At 35.0% G+C, this 22,913-nt stretch overlaps 1 protein-coding gene across 17 annotated transcripts in view; it reads right to left on the bottom strand.

The window, feature by feature from the left end:
* The window catches only part of LOC145668426 (bromodomain adjacent to zinc finger domain protein 2B-like), a 403,232-nt gene that overhangs the window by 31,228 nt on the left and 349,091 nt on the right, over positions 1-22,913 (bottom strand). For 15 of the 17 annotated variants that reach the window (XM_081736246.1, XM_081736251.1, XM_081736248.1 and 12 more), the window contains 7 exons: positions 21,393-21,512; positions 19,193-19,450; positions 18,212-18,488; positions 16,121-16,355; positions 12,805-14,290; positions 10,414-10,559; positions 4,954-4,980 (listed from right to left, as the gene is read on the bottom strand). In XM_081736246.1, the coding sequence (XP_081592372.1) occupies positions 4,954-4,980; positions 10,414-10,559; positions 12,805-14,290; positions 16,121-16,355; positions 18,212-18,488; positions 19,193-19,450; positions 21,393-21,512 (2,549 nt within the window). The remainder of the gene's footprint in view (positions 1-4,953; positions 4,981-10,413; positions 10,560-12,804; positions 14,291-16,120; positions 16,356-18,211; positions 18,489-19,192; positions 19,451-21,392; positions 21,513-22,913) is intronic. The other 2 variants (XM_081736252.1, XM_081736253.1) reach the window with 1 other exon arrangement.

Raw genomic sequence — 22,913 nt, 5'->3', positions numbered from 1 at the left:
TGCAGCTTCTATCAGTAGATACACGAACTATAGTCAAGATTTATCAAGAAGAGGCTAACTATTGAAGTGCACGTATATTAAGCTTGGGTTACATCAGTTTCCACTCTTTTTTGTTTCCCCACAGCTTCTTACAAACAAGCAAAGGAAACTTACATACAATTTTGCACATACCTTATCATTTTCAAACTATTGCTTAGCAAAATACACAGTGTTTAAAAAGTTACTAATTTTTCATTTAGTCCCTATAAGCTGTGTTACTATAATTGATTAGATGTACTTTGAAATAATGAGGAACATTACGAAAGCAATGCTTTGAGTGAAAGTACGACGACAAGCATTATAAAGATTCGGAACTACTGAAGGAACTCACTATACAGAAATTATACGCCACTGATTAGCTTATGTATTTCTCAGACGCTTGATTCGGAAAAAGACAGCATGTGGAATGGATACACGGTCTTATACCTTGATAAGGGATTTTGAAATCACAGTGATATGGATCATCTTCGGAAAAGAATAACCAATAATAGGTGTTCTGTATTCGCACATGTTGAAGAGAATTCAAAGCAGACGAGGAAATGTGTTCACAATGGTAGCGATCAAGTGAATCACAGTTTGCATTAAAGGAATGTGTTGTGCATCAGTTCTTAGTCTCGAACTTTATAGCTAGCCCATAGTAAACTATGTTGGCACGTTGTAACATCGAGGTTTCATTTTTAAAATATTCTGAAAAATACACCGCGCATTTGAGAGATGAGTGACATTATTCAAAAATTGTAGCTTATAAACTTCATATTGCAGATAATGGATGTACACACAAGTTCTTTACAGGAAAAGAACGACCTCTATCTTAAACATTTCAAAAATTATATAGTCATTGTTTCAACAAAACGATACAATGACACATATGATATCTACTTTCTAATAAATTGCTTGTATTTATGTCCTTTATCAGCAGCAAGGCTACATAGGACAAGACCTACTGTCCGCGTGTTCGATGCTCTCCCGGGAAATGAACCCAGGACACACCAAAGACACGCACTCTAGCTACTAGATTAAGTATAGGTAACTCATAACTAGATGCAACTCTTACAATTGGATCAACCAATCCACTTTATAGTATGCTTACTTTTAAGTATAAAAACATCTGAAAGATTGCCTACATTAATTTTGCCCAATAACGAAATTATCAATTTGTGGAATTAATTTGGAAATCTCAGCAGCAATTTGAAAAAAATACTGTTTTAATTCAGTAACAGAGCTATCAGTTTCACACACGTTCGCATAGACAGAAATAAAAACGAAAAAGACTTTTGGATGACGGTAGAGACATAGTTTCTGTTCTTCTTCTGAAACCAGAGAAAGAGAATTTCAGAAGTTCAAACATTATAATTTATGACTTTTGTCCACATTTTTTCTTCTTTTGATATAACATCCTCGACCTAAAGCCTTTTGTTTCTAACAATTTTCTGTTTCTTACAGCGTCTTGCTTTTCTTTCTTTGGTTTCTGATCAGGAAATTAAATCGTTACTACACTAAGAATAATCAAACATTTTTATTTATACAATATTCTCGAAACCAATACGTGTTCTTATTAGTAGTTCTAAGTAAGTATTTATGTCCCTCTCGTAGTGCTATTTTATACATATATTTACATTCTTCGATAAAGTAAAAGTTGCAATTTTTCACCTCATATTGTCGAAATACGAGACTATTGAACAGTTTAACAGTAACTACAGTACAGCAAAATCAAATTATGAATGATTTTTTTATATATACAAGCAAGATAATGAGCAAAGATAGAAAAAGCAATATAACAAATGATCATATGAAGCAACAAAATACACCGCTTAAATAATTACACAGTGTACATTTCCATGGTAAGACATGCAGTAGGGTTCATTCATGCATGGGCTCCCTTCAAATTATAAATTTTGACGGAAATTGAGTGTTCTTATTTTATTATTTTTATTAAACCACTTGCGAATTTTACGTTAAAAAAAAAAAAGAAAGAAACTGTTGTGTTTACCGATACGTTTTAAGTTCTGTAGCTACTTGAAGTGAGCCTATTAATCTCAGTACTGATATTTTTCACAGGGATCATAGCTATTTTAACACTTTCGGTTAACTAGAGAAAAAAAGAACAGTAGCGTTACGAAAATAAATACACATGACTACATTTGAAGTCACATGTGGGCAGCATACGATTTGGCATACATGTTTCACGAAGTCCACATCACTTATTACGAAATAATGTATCATTATCATGTGCGGTTAAATGATCTACAAATTTCACTGCTTATTCCACATTATCAGTATTTGAGTGCAGGAAAGTAAAATTCAATCCAGCTTTATCCCAATGACCTACTGAATGTGTCAATTCAGACTAAACAAAAGTTCATCTTGTTTCGATTACAGTATAATTAGTCCATTCAATAGACCGTTATTACTGTTTAATCAAATTTTTTAAGCACTAAGTGCGGCACTTAAACTTACGAACTAAGTACCATTTACCGCTCTACGTACAAATTAGCAACTGGTCTATGATTATAAACCGTGTTATGAGGCTACACCTAAATACATAATTCTGATGAAATATACATTAAAATACATTGTCTAACTTTGAACTAATCTAATTGAACTGCAAAATATAGTTCAATAGAAATAATATAATAAAAAGTATTACAGGGCAACCGAAAGTGTATTTTTAACTTCATATTCATTAGTTAGGAGATATTTAAGACAGAGGAAAAAGAGGAAGGAAATCGAAGTCTATTATCCATTTCATCTATTGTTCATTATATTATTATTATTATTATTATTATTATTATTATTGTCTAAAAAGTATTGAGTATTTGCAGGTCAAAATTGATAATACATTTAACATTAATTTTACATTTAATAATTAGCAAATAACATTATGAAACTACATTTGCACCATTTTGTTCGATGACCTTCTGCCCCCTTTCTGGGAACACCATTATCCTTCGCTAATTAACTTTTGTGGTTTCGTCAAAAATTTTTGACACATGGTTTGAGTTCTGCAGAGATCGAAACAAGTGATCATCTGATAGTACCAGGATCGAGCTATATACGGTGGATCCATTAAAACCTCCCAGCCATGTTCTCGCAATTTCTGACGGGTTGTTAGCGATGTGTGTGGTCTGACGTTGCTCGTATGGTATACGACACCCTTTATGTTAACCAATTTTCTTTGAATTGCTAGTCTGACTTATCGACAGTGCAGAACAGAATCTATTGTTTTCCCGGCGTCAGCTGCTCGATGATGCACGATGCCTTTCCAATCCCACCAAACGAACATCATATCCTTCCTAAGGAGTCAGTATGGACTATGTCACATACTGTGGACTATCTCCTCGCTTCAACCCCACATTTTTTGCACATTGTTGTACTTGTAGGTACTCTTCATCTCTTGTGGTCATCTGCTTCTGAAATAGCTCAATTTCATTACGTTTCAATAGAGATTAGCATATAGAAATTTGATCGAGTAAATGTTTTTAAGTGGTGTGGCACCTAAACGGCGAGCTTTTTGTAGTTATCTTTCTCTAAATGGTTTAACACTGTTTCCTGCTTACATACCGGTCTTGCTAGACATTTACCAGAATATTATCAGTTTTTCCTGTAGTTCGAAGTCTACAGCCAAAATACCTTGGATTCGAAATTACCAGAATGAAATCGACTGAACCATCTTTTGGTCAGTGCCGTAAAGAATGGAGAGTTTCGGGGTTTTAACTCCTCTCCCCCTTGAGTAAGATATACAGAAATAAATATTTATTGTAGACATGTATACAGACATCTGAAATTATATGAACTTGGAAGCTTGAACTCCCCTAGACGAACTTCTACGTATATCACTGCTTTTGGCTGTTGTTTTCGATAACGTATTTTGCCGATACAAAGCACAAATTTCTTCAAGGGCCTGCGCAATATTTGCACCTTTAATAATAAAATTATAAAATATAGTGCCGTTGTACGGGCAGTTTACTCATCTTCACGACGCAATACCCTATGTCTGATTATAACAATTCCAACACTTTATGTACATCCACTAGCTTCAGCTTGTCAGCTGTCAAATGACGTTAGGCTTAACCCGCTACGACTAATATATCCTGAGATTCAGGACATAACGTCATCTCGTGAACAAGACTCAATACTTTTTACACTACTTGATATTATTTCAATTTGTCATATAGTTTTCTTTTAATTTGCAAGCTTTTAAATGTTATACATTTTATAGAATTCAAAGTTAAACATTTAAATCTGTTTACTCAACTATTTAATTGAAACTACTTTTCTTTTATGTTACAGACTCCGATGTTAAGTTTTCCTTAGATTTTAATTACACTAGTTACACCACACCTTCGGAGACTATTTTTAATATAACATCAAAACGAAAACTGAAATTTTTGTTTGTTTTTAATCATATTTAAGTTATAATTATCATCACTCAATTCTATAATATATCCTGTTATATTCTATGATAATAATTTACGGATCTGACAACGTAAATATAGCAAAGGTAAGTCTGTCTATACCATAATCATATCGGAAATGCATATATTTTCTATCATTATCCTCAATATACGAACAGAGGAAGAAACAAAATACGACACTATTATTATACATTCCCGATTACTAAACGAGTATATTCTAGAAATATTCGTACCTGGACAGTTCATCAATAAAGCTATCCCCACCCTCAGACAGTATTTCTATAGTTTGCTTTGATCATTCAAGAAACACACAAAAGTAATGTAAGTAAAAATGCTATGACCCCTGACATAAGTAATAAAACTGTAGCACTTTCAGATTTTATACTGAGAACAAGCGTGAACGGAACAGACTGTTGGTAAATGGGGAAAACAAGAAAAACGCTAACATATCAGCGTGGATAGAAGATAACGGAAATAAATAATCTCTGTTAGTACTTACTTCAGCGAGAATATTTTTCTCTGTTTGCTATAGCAAATAAGGTAAAATAGTGTTACTCTAACATTTTCATTTTTCGTACAAACAGTTTTTATTTGTTCAGTGAAACCCGCACAAGAAGCATCGCATATTTCTTAAGATAGCGGAATTTGATAGACTAAGGCAATATACACTGATGGAGACATATTTAACGACACCCTGCATACATTGTTCGATACGAACGAAATTCGCACCGCACTCCAGAATGTGCATTTGTAGAGGACCTCCTGCTAGGAGTTGAAGGTTGTTGGACAATACGTGAGTATAGTTGTGTATGAGTAACGCCAACAAACTCCTATTGTGCAATTAAGTTGACTTCAAGCACGGTCGAATAGTGGGGCTGTGAGAGGCCATGTAGTCATTCCGCGGAACTGCCGTTCACACGATCATGGCGTGCCTGTGGTCCATCGGTGATTATGCGATTAGCGGCAGAGTCAATGCAATCAGTTACTGTGAACATTCACATCAGTGCACAAACAAACAATTATTAGAGGCAGTTTATGATCCCTAATTCCTCCTCTCTCATAATTATCCTCGACACCTATTACAGCCAAGAACATCCTTGGTGATATTGAGGGAACTAAAGTGGCATGGCGAATGGAAAGGAGTGGTTGTTCAGACATAAAAGTCTCTTTTTGTCTCGGAACAGTGATAGCCGCGTGAGTGTCCTACAGATGAAGATGAGCGGAAAAGTTCAGCGTATGATCGCACTCGCCACTCAGCTCCCTACCTGGCATTCTGATATGGGGTAATAAGGTACATATTCCGCTCGTCTTTGGTCTTTATGCAGAGGAGTATGATTAGTACGTCGGACATTCGTCAATCCTGTTTACCAACCTTATCTACACGTTTTGTGAGGCCCCAGCCTACAGCAGGACACTGAGCGACCCCATCCCGCCAGGGCAACTCAGCGTACTCAGTATACGCGCTTTATCATGAACTGCTGCGTCTCCGAACCTATTGTGCACTTGTAGGACGGCGACTGGCCATCACCCGAGCTTGGGTAGTGAGCGTGTAACATCATATCCCAGGCACTCAGTGTTTTTAAATGCGTTTCCACCAGTGTATTTTTACATATGTAAGATAAACGGCAGATATCCCTGTCTCAAAAATACTAAAGAAAGACACTATTAATGAATTAGAACCATGTCTAAAAACTATGTAAAAACCTCTCTTTTCCAGTTCTGCTAACGATATGATTTTGAACCATTATTTACGAAATCCAATCAATGTGATGGCAAATAATGTATCCCCTCCCCCTGACACGAAATTTATCTGCTTATTTACGAAGTTTAAAATAATATCCCAATAAAACAGTTAAAAGCAACTATTACAGACGTTTAAACTCTTAATTGTTTGACTACATTTTACAAACAGCAATATTATAATAGACTTAATAAATTATAATAAATTAAATCAAAAACATCTGGAATTGTTCACGCAAAAGAGTTAAGGATTTCTACCATATAACATTTTGAATTTTCGGCGTTATCTCCATTACTGATTAGTATAATCAACAATGTTACAATGAACCATGAAGATTCTACGTGTATTTTAGTTTCGCATGATGCACAGCGAACTACAAAGATTTTGACTCGTATATGACCTAGAATATGGGTGAAAAAAAAAAAAAAAACTCCCCATATTCTAGTGTATGTTTGTAAAACTGAAAAAAAGAAATCTCCAGTGTGTCTGTGAAACTGACAGAATTTCTGTGTTCAACGAAGAATAGCAGATTCTCGTACAACATAACAGCAGTATCTATATCAGAATTACTTTAGTACGAGTTGATTAAAAGAATTAGAAAGAAGTTATATGGGCACAATAAATTGTTTAATGTCGAGCTTTAACTTGAGCATACTGAATATGAACAATATAATTCTTGTCGAATTACGAAACTGACAATATCTAGTTCTAGTATATTGTATAGAAAATTAATAAGTTGACCAAAATTAATATATTATACAATACTCAAAGATAATGAAATTAATATGTTCATACAATCGTATAGTGTCCTTTGTAATTATAAAAAACAAGCCCATAAAATGTGTTTGAATTATATCTCGCATTTCCAGATGAAGAAAATTTTCTGTATATTTACGAACAAGTGGAGTTCAACCACCTTTTCGCCATAATATACGAAAATGAAAATGGAGAGGAGTAAAATAAGCCTATAGCTGAAAAATACAAATAACAAAAATGTGTCGACGAACTTGTGAAATATCAAGGTACTAGAGCTTATTTGCATCCATAATTTGTTTTATTATCCATATATTGCGAATGACGTTAGTTTTGATTTTCCAGTGTTTCTATTACATAATTTATGTAACTTCTTAGGAGGGTTTCACTACTAATCTGAAGTAATTAACAAAATATAATAATCAAAGAACTGTGTAGTTCCCTAAAGTCAAATTTATTTATTTATTCTTCAAAAAGTCATGAATATCATCACGCATCATTTAAAATATTCTAAAACCTTCCAGAGATATACCAAGTCATATTATGAAAACGTTTTCCGATAATGCACTCAATAAACATATATATATACTGAGCGACTAATATTTACGTTACACTTATTTTTGCAGCAAAAGATTACCTGACACTAAAATAGGATCGTATGGATATATATATAATTAGTTCTTATTTTTATATTAAAGTAGGATAAGTAAGTAATTTCTCGTATCGATGTCATGAATTTAAGCTATTAGTTCAATGTTTTTACTACAAAATCTCACGTGAAGGTAACTAGTTTCCAGGATCTACTTCGGTTTACTGTAGCGCCATTTTATATAACTAGAAAAAAAAAAGATAAGAATGATGTACATAGGTAATTAGTTATTTTTAATACCTACTAATACCATAAATACTGTCACAAGTTTGAATGTGAATAAAAGAGAGTATTAACACCAAGGCAATTTATTTTGATCATGTTTTATTGATATGTTGTACACCTGACGCACGAATCATTTTTCGAAATGTCTCCCCTTGGCCTTGATGCAGGCACGAAGTCTGTCCGGCCACTGGTCAATGGCATTACGCACCACGTCCATGGAAAATTGTTCACTGCTCGGGTCAAGAATTGTTTCAGACTGTCGACAGATGGATGCCGTTTATGGCAGACCTTTGCCTGAAGGGCTGCCCAAAATTTGTAGTCCAACGTGTTAAGGTCCGGGCTGCTAGAAGGCCAATCAGCGGTAGAAATGAAGTCGGGGACGTTCCATGCCAGCCAGTCCTGGGTTGTTTTCACTTTGTTGCCTGGAGCGGAATTCTGCTGGAAGGTCCACCTTTCTCCAGGGAACATGGTAGCAGACAGTGGTTTCAATATAGGTGTTAGCACTGTGTCCTGGTACACTTTCACAGATGTTTTAACACCTTGTTCGCAAAAATGCAGCTGGGTGTGCCTGAGTAGCTCACTCCACACCAAACCATTATTGAGGCAGGATGATGTGCCCTCTGAACCCTTGGAGCTGCCTGAGCAGCTGCAGTAGATGACGTGGCATACACACGGTCATTATGGGCGTGGTAGGCCTGCTCAATTGTGAACACCTTTTCGTCAGTGAACAGAATCTTTCTGTGCAGATTGTTGGCGTAACGCCGCAACAGTCTCTTTGATTTAAGGACCTTCTGCGACATTAATGTTTAGGTCAGAAAGTGACAGGGTTGGCTGGTTTAAACCTGCTGGTTAAAAAAAAAAAAAAAAAAAAAAAAAAAAAAAAGTAAAAGTAAAAGTGTAAGTGTTCATAAAATCTTGATGAACACACATTTGTGGCTTATCGCGTGTCACTCCCGCATATTATTAGTATTATATTCAGACCTAAATTCTCCATTCATTACTCAAAGAGATTATACTACAAAAGCAGCTTTTTTTTTTTTTTTTTTTTTTTTTTTTTTTTTTTTTTTTTTTTTTTTTTTAACAAGTTTATGAATGTTTCTTTTGTGATATTTTTAGTCTGTTATTATTGTTATGCAAGTGCAATCAAAGAGAAATTCTAAATATTGTTTCGCTTTAATAATGTTTACTATTGATAAAATACATCGAAATACCGTACTTTTTTTTTTTGTGTGTGTGTGGGGGGGGGGATTAAACAAACCCAACGAGAGGCATTTACTGCAATCAGAAGTATCTTTGGTATGTATTTATGTATAAATGGGTCAGAGCCAAAGTGGACTCAAATAATTCTTATCTTTATTCACTTTTCTTACTGATACGCAAATTAGGTCATTATATTTCTTTAACTTGGACTAATAAAATTCGTAGTGAACTAACTTGGACTTAATTAGTTCTTCTGTACTCTGCAATATTTTGAAATTGTCCATATGTGATTCTGTATAATGGTTTCACTTGTGCAACTGTTTCTTTTTGTCCTTCTCAAATGACTTGACAATTTGACAATTATATTAAAAGTATGTAAAGATCAGTACAACGTATCAGGAGTCCTTCGTGAGTGAGTTAGCAGACATATCACATTTGTGGCCAGTTAGTCTCGGTTTTGTGTTCAGATGGAGGACAATTTGTTTCGGATGCAAGTCGAGAAACGGTTTGGACTCCGCTTTAAGCTTATGTGACCCCTTCCAGCATAACCCGGTTGTTGCATAATAACACCAAATTGAAACAAACTTATTTCTGTCCATATGTGACACAAATGCATAGAGCCAATTATTTAAACCAATTAACCTGGTTTAAACAAACAAACAAACAAACAAACAAAAAAACAAAAAAAAGTTTAAACAGAAAAAGTGTTTTTTTTTTTTTTTCAATAAAAACCATGGTTTTTGCCAACCCTGGAAAGTAACCAGTCCGCCTCTTATACGCCCGTAGATGTAGGTCACTTTTGAACACACGACACATGGAACTTCTGCTGATGTTCATTTCAGCAGCCATTACACTTTGTGTTCGAACAGGATTTCTTCGAATTCTTGCTACGACTGCTTTCTGGACCTGCGGGGTTTGTACCGTTCGTGGTCTGCCACTCCTTGCACTGTCAGCTGCCGTTCCAGTCTCGGTGTATCACTGTATGGCGCGATATACGAATCTCTTGCTGATTTGTAGGGGTTTAAGGAGGTTGAAAATCTCACCTGCTGTCTTCCCGACCTTGTGTAGTGCAATTACTGCTACACGATTTTCGTAATCGCCCCATTCCATCAGAACTCAGTACAATCAAACATACACTACATGCATCTTCCGTTTTATACACAGATGGCAACACTGTGCCACTCCGGATGCCTACAGCGCCACTCCAAACTTTGTGACAGTACTTATGATATAACTAGGTAGTACACAAAATTATATCTTCCATTAAGGAAAAAAACAAGATTACTGCCATAAGCATGGTTCATCTTGTATTGACTCAATTCCAGAGTTTAATATCAATGGAACAGAATCAACTGTATTCATATAGAGGCAACTGTAAATCTAGCACTTACCTTTCCACATGATTCCATTGCATATTCAATATATCTGGTGATGGTTCTTTTAAGTTCTCTTTCTCGGACTCCACGAGGATGAAGATTGTTAATAATTGTCTTTAACTGATCAGGATCAGTTATTCTCCACCAGCCTCTTCGAAGTTCTGTTAACAGGCAAAAAGAAACAATTAACCGAAAACTGTACATATACATATCATCTAAAAACAACGTGGTTAAGATAAACTCTTAATGCTCATTTTTAAAATACTCTCTGGAATTGCGGTAGCTGGGTGGTAGAGCGCTCACCTCTAGTGTGTGGGATTCCTGGTTCGATCCCAGCTCGTGCCAAATGCTTGCTTTTTTCCGGAATACTCTGGATTTCTCAATTTCTTCATTTTACAATTTCGTTTATCATCATTACCGTTTCCTTGGAGCATATTAGTGGAACGTTAAACTAAAAAACTTTTAAAACATCTATATTGTTAAAATTGTGTGTGAATTAACATTTTTCATTGATAGTCTGTACGAAAAGTTTTACATTTGGTGAATAAGAAATATATTTTATTTGCCCACCATTTTAAACGAAAATACCTAGGTAATACTACATGATTATAACACTGATTTCTTTTATTTTTAATTTATACGCATAGTACAATGCAAGAAGCAAACTAAAATTAATAATAAACCATGAGAGAAATACAGAGAACAAAGCTACAGCGAAAGATAATTTACAAATTTGGGTAATTTCATTGCTGTTGGGACCAAGTTCTCGCCTTAACATCACAAATTGAAGCAGCAAAGAGAACCGAAGCCAGATGCTGTTATTATTGACTTATCCTCGAGCCTATGATAATGTCTGGTAGAAAATACTTATGTCAATATTATCAACAGAAATTGAAAGCCAAGAAAGTATCAATCTCCTGAACAACATGCTCTCAAACGAAAGATACAGGGTTCATCTTGATAAACGAATGACTAGGAAAACAATACTTAACAGCGGACTTGTACAAGGCTCAGTACTAGCTTCATTTATTTCTCCTTAACTGACATTTTCATAACATGCCCACAACTAAGTCTGATTTCCTCATCTACACAGATGACATAGCTTCAATAAACAGGTCTATAATGTAAGATTGAACTAATACGCAAATAGAGATGTACGGTACATCAGTGACAGAAGACTCACTCGTGCTACGAAAAGTCGTAGATTGGGTACCATGTTACATAGCCTTATGATTATCATAATTTTTTAATAGAACTTAATTTACACTTCTTCATTGTGCCACGTTTCCTTACATTTATCAACTGACTCCCTTAGTATTCTAGGAACACTAATGCTTTTATTTCAAGTAAAGTCTGAGCGAAACTACGAAATCACAGCAGTAATGGATCCAAAACAGCTTTTCATTGTAACATATATGGTTAACTAGTAAGAACAAGTTACGACAAGATTGGTATACTGATTACTCAATGATGTGCCAATATTACAAATCAAGTATAGTACACTGAAACTAGTAATGTTAGGGCTATATGACCTTCGTATACAGTCAAGAGAATGGGAGGCCCGGATTCGATTCCCGGTGAGAGCTCATGTGGTTCGGATTCCACGTTAATCAGTACATCCACGTCTCATATAGCCTCGCTGCTGAAAGGGACGTAAAACTCAAAATCAACTCAACTCAACAGTCAAGAGAAAAGTAAACTCTTAGTAATTTCAAGACACTAACAAACGACAGAACAAACTATCACAACTACAAAGGGAACACTGAAAAATAACAAACATTCAGAAGTGTCAGCAGATAGCCAAATGAAAGAAATTATTACAAGACTAATAGAAGGTGGAAGATTTTACGAAAATGTGAAGCACCTTATACGGATCTGAACGTACCGAGGAAAGCTAAAATGCTACTATACAGCACAATTTTGTAGTCGTAACAACCTATGCTGCAGGACTACGGATAATTACGAAAAGAGAATACAGCAATCCAAGTAACAGAGATTACATTTCTAAGAAGCAACCTCGGAAAGACAAATTAGAACAAGAAATACAATTATGAGGAAAATACTCAATAGAGAAAGGGTAGAACAAACTAGAATATGATGAACAGTAGAGAGAATAAAAGAATGCTTTCTCACGAAGTTTCTACAGATAAAAATGACAGGCCGACCACGAAGAAGACCAAAATAGATGGCAAAATAAAGTATGAAAGGATGTGGAAAACAACGGGAGTAAGATTGGAAAGAGTCCACGATGAAGAATGCCGGAGTTAAAAAAAAATCGAGAGGTTTCATGTGCACCCAGTTTCGCTAGGTACGGAAATTTATGGTTACGATGACGATGACGCCAATATGGAAACCCACTCAACAGTATCTTAATACTTAGTTATAGTTAACGTAATGTGTACATACCTCGAGGAACAGGCTTAGCCTCCCCTTCTTGGTTGATCTTCTTCAGCTCTTCAAATTGGAGTAACTCTTCCGTGGTGAATAAACACGCAGGCGATTCTGATTGACTGGGTCGGCTGGAAGGGCTTGGGCTACACTCTTGTGGCGAACCGATTTGGAATGGTTTTGGGAATGATGGTATCTTGATTTCAGTTCTTGAGGTAGTTTCGTAACTTCTCGTAGGCTTTATTATTGAATGGCTATCACAAGGTTCCTTTGGCAGAATGCTAAACCACTGTTTTTCTGAAGTAGCATACACCATACCACTGGCTGAAAATCCGCACGACGACATATTAAATGGACTAAAATTAAAGCTTCCCGTCACAGAATTTTCCATTTTAATGAAGCTACCATTTAAATCTTTACCTAAAACAGATCCATTGAATAGCACAGGAGAATTCCAACGTGAATTAAGGTACATATTGTGATTAAGAACATTAAATTTATCTCCATTGGGAACTATCACAGGGCTTTTTGTATCATCACAACTCTCGCGTTTTATTTCTTTGTCTATGGAATCACTTGTCTTTTCCGACACAGAAGCTTCTTGCGTAGTATTATTGTCATTTTCTTTCACTTTATTACTATCCACGGCATCATCCACACTTTCTTTTTTAACAACTTTACTCTCACTCACTACTACGGCATCACTCTTTTCACAGTTTTCTTCCTTTACGGTTACTGGTGAATTTAAAGTACTTCTAGACTCTAAACTTGGCGTATTCGTAGTGCTATCTTTCACTTCACTTTTCACACTCACTGGGATCGGGGTGGGTGTCTCGTTATTAACACTCTCCGTCGGGGGCTCAATTTCACTAACCATCTCCGACTTCACCTCAACCTGTTCCTCGGGTTTTTCCACTTTTTCCACCACCGGTTCTTGCGCACTACTACTTGGAGTTTCTAGCTCTTTCATATCCTCCTCACTTGTTTGAGAACTAACAGAAGGTTTTGTTGTACACGGAGGAGGAGTCGCTTCCTCTGTGACCTCTTGTTTCACAACCGGTTCCTCGGTAGTTGTAGTCAATTTTTCACTGGCACTATCATCAGCAGCGTCCTCCATATTGGTATCACCATCTACAACACCACTATCATCCACTTCAACATTTTCCTCCTTCACCGTCCTCTCAGCTTCGTTTTCCTTGCCTTCGGAATTCTCGTTACTTGTCTCTTTTTCTCCCTCTTCCCCCTCGACTTTCGGCTTTTTCTCTTCGGGTTCGTCCTCCCCGTCACTATAGATATCGGGCTCCGCGGATTCCATGGCTTCGACAAACACTCCACCTGCACAAGGCATCGCCCAGTAGCGTCTGAAGTATCGGTCCTGACCGAAACAAATGGCACGAAGCTGTTGAGCAGAGTGACTTAGCTCTTGTAATGATTGTTCACTTTGTTTTGTCAATTTCTCTATTTTCTTCATTAGTTCTTCAGGGCTTAAGTTCTTATCTTCCTCCTAAAACAAAGAAAGAAAGAAACATTAATTAAGATCATATTAATTTTGTAGCGAACTAAGGAAACACATGTAACTCTAATACACAAAAGCTTTATCTTCTATCCGAGGAATTAAAAATTCTATCAAACAATTTCGATGTTCGCTGACATCTGTATCAATTGCTTCTATTCACTGCTAAACTGTTACCATACGGATAGGTTCTTGTGGAACACCTCCGAGGAAAAAATGTCAATGAAATTTTCACTTCTCAAACTGTGATGAACTTGGCTTTTGGAAATGGTCAAGGATACAAAGTAAGATCTGTATTTGACTTATTCGTTATGTATCATATAACAACTACACGGTGCGCCAAAATTCACGAAGGGGTTACAACACGATATTTTCCACAAAAGTACGATTAATGTGAATGTTTGTGGTCGCCGTAGGAGTAAAGTGTTCTAACCACCATTTTCCTCTTATTTTGCAGACTGCATGAAGTAGACGTCCAGGAAGCGCGAGATGGGAAAATTTACAGCTACGTAGAACGAAAATTATTCAACTGTATTTTGAAAACCAGAGGTCAATTGTCTTAACTGAAAGAGCGTATCGCCGTCAGTTTTGTATCAGAGATTAATGATTTAAATCTATGATTCGTCGTTTAGTTCGACATTTCAGAGAGCATGGTTCGGTAGCTGATTGGAGAAACCACGCTTAGCAAGAACACATGCAGCAATTGAACGGGTTCGGAGGATTCCGTAAGAGACGGACTGGCCACTTCAGATTGAGTCTAACGGTACTGCGCTACATTTTAAAACATGATCTGCACTTGTATCCCTGCAAAGTGCAATTGATGCAACAACTGCAACAAATAGATTTTGGGCAACGCCTCAGATTTGCTACGCGCATTCAGAGTTGGTTCGTGAGACCGCAGATTTTCTTGACAATTTGATTTATGAGTGACTTTGATGAGTGACAAAGCATACTTCTACCTCCATGGGTACGTAAGCAAAATTGCAGGTTTTGGGGTTCAAGAATCCACAGGTTATCCACCAACGTCCGCCGTACACGATGGTACTCCAGGTGTACGATATCGTGTTATGTCCCAGAGAATCACTGGGCCTTACTTCTTCGAAGATGGTAACGTCCATGCAGTCACTGTCACTGGTGCTAGATATCGGGCGATTATTCAAGAAGTGCAGTCGTAATAACATAATATTGCGCTGTATTTGCATGAGTTGTTTGATAGCCTTGCAAGCTGAGTCATTCTAAAAGATAAAAATCTAAGCAAAATCGGTTTACGTACAATAGAAATTATAATGATTTGAAATTTTTACAACTTTTGCGGAATCAAAAGTCTGCAGAATTTCGCAAATGTCCCACATAAAAGTTTTGTTTATCGCATATACAAACTTTCCAGAGCAGATTATTTCATTATTATTTTTTAAAAAAAGTTCATATCACATGAATTCAAATACTTATCCTAAAAAGTCATTTCAAAGTATATTGTTGTCGCCGCCCTTCACACCTGGCTGAAGAAAACAGTTGTAAATGTTAAAAAGTTTCAACGAACTAAAACAAAACTGTGGAGTCATAAACAAAAACTTTATGAAAATGGAACTATTCGTTGAGAGCCAATTAAATTATACTAGGTTGGAAAATATTTGATGGTATAAGAAATTCTGTGGCGACGTTACTATGTGACCAAGAAAGAAATGTATAAAAGGATTGAATAAGTGGTGATAAGATCAAGCACGTAATCAAACATAAAAGGAAAATAGCACTGTAGTAACACCGAACACAAGATGCCTAACGTAACTGTCGAAACTGATACAAGATAGGAAAGTAACTCACCTCTTCGGCCACTTCACCTTCTTGTGTGCCTTCACTCTCATTGCCACTTTCATTCTCTTTATCGTCATCCTCTTTATCATCGTCTTCTTCCTCTTCCTCTTCTTCCTTTTCCTTCTTCTCTTCACTTGGTTTGTGATCGTCCCCTGTGTTACTCGTATCATTCGACTCTTCACAGCCTTCTTGCTTCTGGACAAGATTCGCTTGACGGAATTTGCGAGCGTGAAGCATTTTCAGCCTACGAGAAACAAAGAAACTTATTACTAAACAAGAACTGCCCCGCAGCCTATGGTTAAAGCATTTTATTTTAATGTTATTGATCGCAGGTTTAAATCCTACAAGTACAACGCTTTGAGTGCAACGTCAAGTGGTGGTTCGGATTACACTTTTGATAGTAGGTCTCGCCCTTCGCATTAGTCTTTAGTAAGGAATAAAACAAATACCACCATCACTATTTAATTATTATATGCATAACCCCAATATTATTAGAACAGCGAAAAAAATGGTCCAGACATTCACAAATCGATACATCTTAATGATCTAAACCAAGTTATATACGTAAGTGAACAAGCTCATGTGTAATTTTCAAGAAAATAAATTAAAAAAACTTCTTTGTAAACCTAACAATTGATGCTGAAGAGAACCATGCTACTTATTAAGATGAAATTGACACTAAATACATATACACTCATTAAGGTCTTCATTTTGACAGTAGGGAGATGACGGTACATAGTATAATTGTCATTAACTCCAACTTTTAACTTCTGTTTAACTAAGATATTGTCCAAATATACGAAAATATATATATCAATCGATAGATCACAACGAGCCGAACAAGGTAAAATGTTTCAGATTAAATTCTCACGTGTAGTTTTCGTAAAAATTTTAATAAAATAAAATAAATAAAATTTTGTTGCGCTAAACACTATGTCGTCCATTGTCAATAACAATTGTTTTTATTTTGCTTGAAGATATTATTATTTATGTATCGTTTGTGTAGTGCAATACAATGTTAAGTAGCAGATTGTTGTTTGTCTTTTCCTAACGATTACATGAACTCCCTTGTGACTAAGCGGTTAGCATAAGCGTCTTTGGCGTGAGAGATCCGGGTTCGATCCTGGAGGGAGCTCACGTGGTTCGGATTCCACGTTAAGCTGTAGGTCCGGGTCTCATACAGCCTCGCTGCTTAAAGGGATGCTAAACTCAAAATCAATTCAAATCAAACCTTACGGTTACACAAATACCCGTTATGCACATAATACTTGTGATTAAAATGATAAGATGAACAGATTAGTAGTTTCAGAGCCTCACACAAAGTATTATTCGTAATAGGTTTATACGTGTCGATTTCACAGAATAAATTGAATCTATAATCTCACATGCAGTACTGTGATATTTGATGAATAAGCTTCGTAATCGAAACGTAACATAAATTTCTAACACTAACACTTGCTTTTGCTTTATGCATCAAAAATCTACTAACTAACTAACTGAAAAAAAGTATCGTAAGTCATATGGTATTGTCTCTTATTCAAAAGACAAAAGCAAATCTTTAAAAAGTTATAGTTTTCTCCTTTAAAAAAAATAAAATAAAATAAAATAAATAGCCACAACATTCCAATTTAAAAACAACATAATGCCTACCATATATATAAAAAATATAATATACATCAAGATCGTTCACTAATCAGTTCTAATTCACTTAAACATAACAATTCTGCAACAATTTCAGTGATAAGTCTCGATTCTTACCTGTCTGACAGATGTAAAGAAATTCACATCTTAAATTATTTTTTTAAACTTATATTATGGATCAATTAATATAAATATAAGTTATACCGTAGTTATTATTGTAGTTAAGCTAAGAAAGGAGGTTACGAGTTTTATCGAATACCAGTAAGAAATTTATAATATTGGGTTAGATCTTTCAACAATTTGTATTCCACTACATTAATTTTCCAACACTACGACCTTAATTTTCTTAAAACCATATTCAATATTTGCAATTCTGCTTGTTGCTATCACTTGAGTTAAATTACAGTATGAGAGTATCATATAGTGTACTTGAATTGAATATTCTGTGTTAGTACTTACTTTCTTATTTTTCCTTCCATAATCCACCTATCTTTGCGAATTAAGCCCACATTTTCTATTGAGTTTTCTATTTGGCGTAGAACAGCTTTATTTTGCAGTAACTCATTGCACAAGAAGGCTAAAATAGCAGCCTTCTGTGTAGGATTCAAAGAAAGGAACGGATGTTCTTTAAGCCATTCGGACATTTTACATGTCTGATTCTCTTTCAAGCGTTCATGGAAAGCATTGTTCTTCAATGGGCTCTTTTCTCGATCTCGTTCTCGCTCGAAATATATACCTATATAAAAAAAGGTATAATTACATTCAGATTTTATATCATATGAGAATTTTACACATATGCTATCACTGTCTAAAACAAATATGCTTATTAAAAAAATAAAAAAAAAATCTTCCCATTTTAGTTATAATTCATAGATCGTATGAAAATAAAGAAGACTGAATATATACATATAATAAAGGAAACAAAAATGAAATTTAAAAAGAATCTTAATAACCGATAATACACAATGTTATATGAGTCATTAGAGAATAATTATTGTAGTTTAAAAACAAGGGAAAGAAGGTAACTCATCTCTCATTGTTTTCCATTAATAAGTACTCACAACCAGTCAATATGTTTCAACCTACTTGAAAAAATGAAAATTCAACATGATACATCAGTGAAGTTCTATTATAAGTCACCAGTTTTAAATTTCCACTTGTGTGTGCTCTTGTAACCCCCTTTTTTTACATTTATATCTTTTGTGGGTTTTAACCTTTTTGCCATTGTACTGATGATAAGCACAGTGAAGAACTTCAAATATATTAATACTGATTACTTGTTACTAAAATGCAAGAGAGAAATTTTCTTTTTTACTACCTGACTTTTCTATGCTCAAGTTGATACCAATACTTTAATTAAAAAGGGAGACAGAAGTTCACGGTCCAGTGAAGTTAGTGTACTGAACACTCATACTACGCATACTACGCCACAAAACTTACCAGTCAATGCTTTGATTTCCCCAGTAGCATTAGCATAAAGGTAGATTCGTAGTATCTCCGAAAGATTTGTATGTGTTATATCTGCTTGCTTGAGTGATTGTCCTAAGATGGTAGTGTGTCGTGCTGGATTTGGTATCCCTGGGTCCTCTATAGCGCACACAAGAAGATGAGTCATAACGGATAGCAGTTCTTCCTCGGCTTCTTCATCATTCAACAGAGCCATCTGTAAACTGTTCAGACTAGGCAGGCTGTCCATATCTGGAGGGAGAATCTTTGCGTTAATACAAAAAGAAGTTAATTATTGTCCTACAATTATTTAGATTACTTCATATGTAGTAAGTGCTTGTATGCATGAACAACGATGTACACACATCGTGACGATCAAATGGTGGCAAATGGTACTGATCAAATGGTGGCAATATGCATGAACAACTTACCCAATGTACACGCGTTGGATTAAATCTACGAACTGCCATCATTTGATCAGTAGGTTTTTGTAAAACAAAGCACACAAAACAGAGAAACTGTTGTGATGAAATGGTAATCGGAATCTGAGTTCTTTTGTTATTCCATATATCAACCGAACTTTAACCGACTGCAACAGTAAATCTTTCTGTTGATTTTAATGTATTTAACTTCTTGTTTCTCTTTCTTTTGGTTAGGTTTTTCAATCGAATGATAAATCTTGAACATCTCGAAATCATACGCTTCGACTAAACAAAATCGTTGAAACTCACGGACATGGTATTGTCTCCCACCAACTCAGATAGCTACAATAGAATTTATGAGATATTGCAAGGTTGTGATCGATCTACCACTGAGCTACAGTATCCGTTTTTAAACTGCTTACATTGTGAACATTATAAACAAATTGCGAGGATTCTTAACAATGGCATTTCTTCATTCTCAGAATTTTTAATTCTAGCTAACAACTGTACTAGTTTTGAAATAAAACAGCATGCTATTGATCCAGAATAATTGCAAATATTATGAACAACTTAAAACTGTAAACTTCAACTTTCAAAATTCCCTGAGAGTTGTGACTGGATATTTGAAATCAGAAACTAAACATGTCGTCTTCCCAAGATCTTATAGCAAGTAATTTTATTTTAATTTTCATGCCTTTCTGCCGTAATAATTTGAACTTAGTATATTGTTCCTTACAAATTTAACGAAAAACAAACTGAAATGGAATCTTTAGCTTAACGCCACATGATTATGTTGTATTTTATTTTCTCAATAAATTGAATAATAATAATAATAATAATAATAATAATAATAATAATAATAATAATAATAATAATAATATGATGATGATGATGTCATTACTGGCAGGTCATTTGCCGCAACTGACAAGTTTCCATGCACCATGGTCTTCAAGATTCCATGCCTTCCAAGCTTCAACCGTTTTTGTTTTCACGTACGATTTTTCTGTTTTAATACCGTGCATCAATTGAAATTTCTTTATCTCCTTTCCTCTTTTTCGTGCCAGTGCACCTTACACCATGTCCTTCATGGTAGGTCTCAGTTTATATTCCAACTAGTTTCTCTTCCTCCTTTACATCTATTATTGTCATTTTTTTTCCTAACATTTCCTCATTCGACAGCAGCTAATTTTTCCGTTCTTTACGCCCACATTTCGAAAGCTTCCAGTTTTATCATAGCTTTTGCGTAATGTCCATGTTTTTATCTTATAGATTACAATATTCCACACGAAACATTTTATCAGTCCAACTCTTTATTCAAGAACTCATGAACCAGGCTTTTCTTCTTAAATGCCTCTTTTGCCATTCCTATCATTGCTTTTATTTCGCGTTTGCACTTCATATTCTCACAAATAATACTATCCAAATATTGAAAACTTATCACCTGTTCCAATTTCTCCCTTCCTACTTTTAAATTTGATATCGACCGCTTCGTTCCAATCACCATACCTTTTGTCTTTCTAATGTTTACTCTCACTCCACTCTCTTCACAGATTTCCCTTTTCTAACATATTATTGTTCTTTTCAGATTCCACAACAAATGCGATATCATCTCCAAATTGTAAACACCTAATACCTCCTACAGAAATACAGTCTTCATCATAAACAGAAACACTTGTCTTTTTTAAAAAATACTACTACTTAAAATATCACTAGGAGAGTTGTTATATTTAGATATTACAACTAGCAATAAAGAAGCAAACGATATTACGTACCAAACCCAAGAGTTTCTCCGAAATTATGCAGGAATTCAAACACCATTAATGTATCGGCAAATGCCTTTCCAGAGAGCTTCAGGCCTGGTATCCTGTTTAACGTCGGAAGAGGTTGTTGATCTAAAAACAAAATAAAAACCTTTAACTGTCGGCAAACAAACATTTTAACTTACAACAAACAGCAGCATTACATTCTGAATATTAAAGTTTAAATTTCATTTTTAGTTATTAGCTCATTAATTTATTTTGAAGAACTCTGTTTTCTTTTCTTGTTTATAAATAAAATGTGTTAATGTTCTGGTTTTGTTGATTTCTTCTACATTGTTACTGTAATGTTTCTTACCTTACAAAGGTACGTGTGCTTTGGGGATGAAGAGATGTCCACGGTTTTCGAATTATGGTTTGATAAATCTCGCTAGTTTTAGTTTTTTATTGCTTTTTGAAACAACAAATTTCGTATTTCATCACATATACTTTAATTTTTTCTCTCTCTAACAAATATACAGTAGTGATATCGTACATACAACCAACAACAACAAAGAAAAAAAAATAAATTTCAGTAGGTTGCAGGATTCTACAGTATGACATTTTAACTTTATTCTTCTTTCATTCAATACCAGCATACATGAGAACAAATAAAATCGTCGCTGATATTACGAACATGTATGTGAGTGCACTAACAGCTGAAGTAGCAGTTAGTTCAATCAAAACAAGGTTGCTAATCTCCAAATCAAGGAGGGCGTAAACACCAGAAAAAATTCTTAGAAAATATTAGATTATTCTATTTCGACTTTGTACGAAAATTAGAAACATTTCGGAATAAGCAGCCTTAGCAGAAACTCAAACCTAAAGTAATTAGAACATAATTTCTATTTATTTTTATACAACAGCTACTGTGAATTTTATATGTTGACATACTAACACGAAGACGTACTCTTTCTTTAATGAAATTTGCAGCTTTGAGCAAATGTAAATTTTTCATTTTTATTATTATTAAAAAAAAAAAAGTTCTGAACACAGATTGGTAACAATATTTTGCATGATCAGAGCTCCGAAAGTCTGTGTACAAAACTATCTTCTGTTTTTATCATGAGAATTCATTATCATGAGAAACCAAATAATACTATAGAACTTCTGTCAAATTCTGCTGAGAATTAGTAGTCAATTGTTTTGTATAATTTTCCTTTGAAATTCTCAAACGATATAGTTCCAAACTTTGTTCAAGATGCCTTTGCCATTATGTTTTTTGATTCTAACTTTAATGCAAGCTGTAATGAACCCACGAGTCTCGGGCACCCAATATAGCCGTCTTTATTTTTTTAGATGATGGGCTACATGCCACCAAATTTCGTTGAGATCTAGCCAGTATTTACCCAGGAATAAAGTATGACACAAGCCGAGCCGATCTTCATAACCAAATACAGCTATCTTTATATTCTTTAGACAATGGACTATTCGCAAACTAATTTTGGTTCAGATCCAGCCAATAGTTACCGAGAAATAAAGTACCGCATTCGAGCC

Source organism: Thermobia domestica, chromosome 13, assembly GCF_964235325.1.
Source record: "Thermobia domestica chromosome 13, izTheDome1.hap1.1, whole genome shotgun sequence".
Lineage (NCBI taxonomy): Eukaryota > Metazoa > Arthropoda > Insecta > Zygentoma > Lepismatidae > Thermobia > Thermobia domestica.
This window is presented reverse-complemented; position numbering and strand designations above follow the sequence as displayed.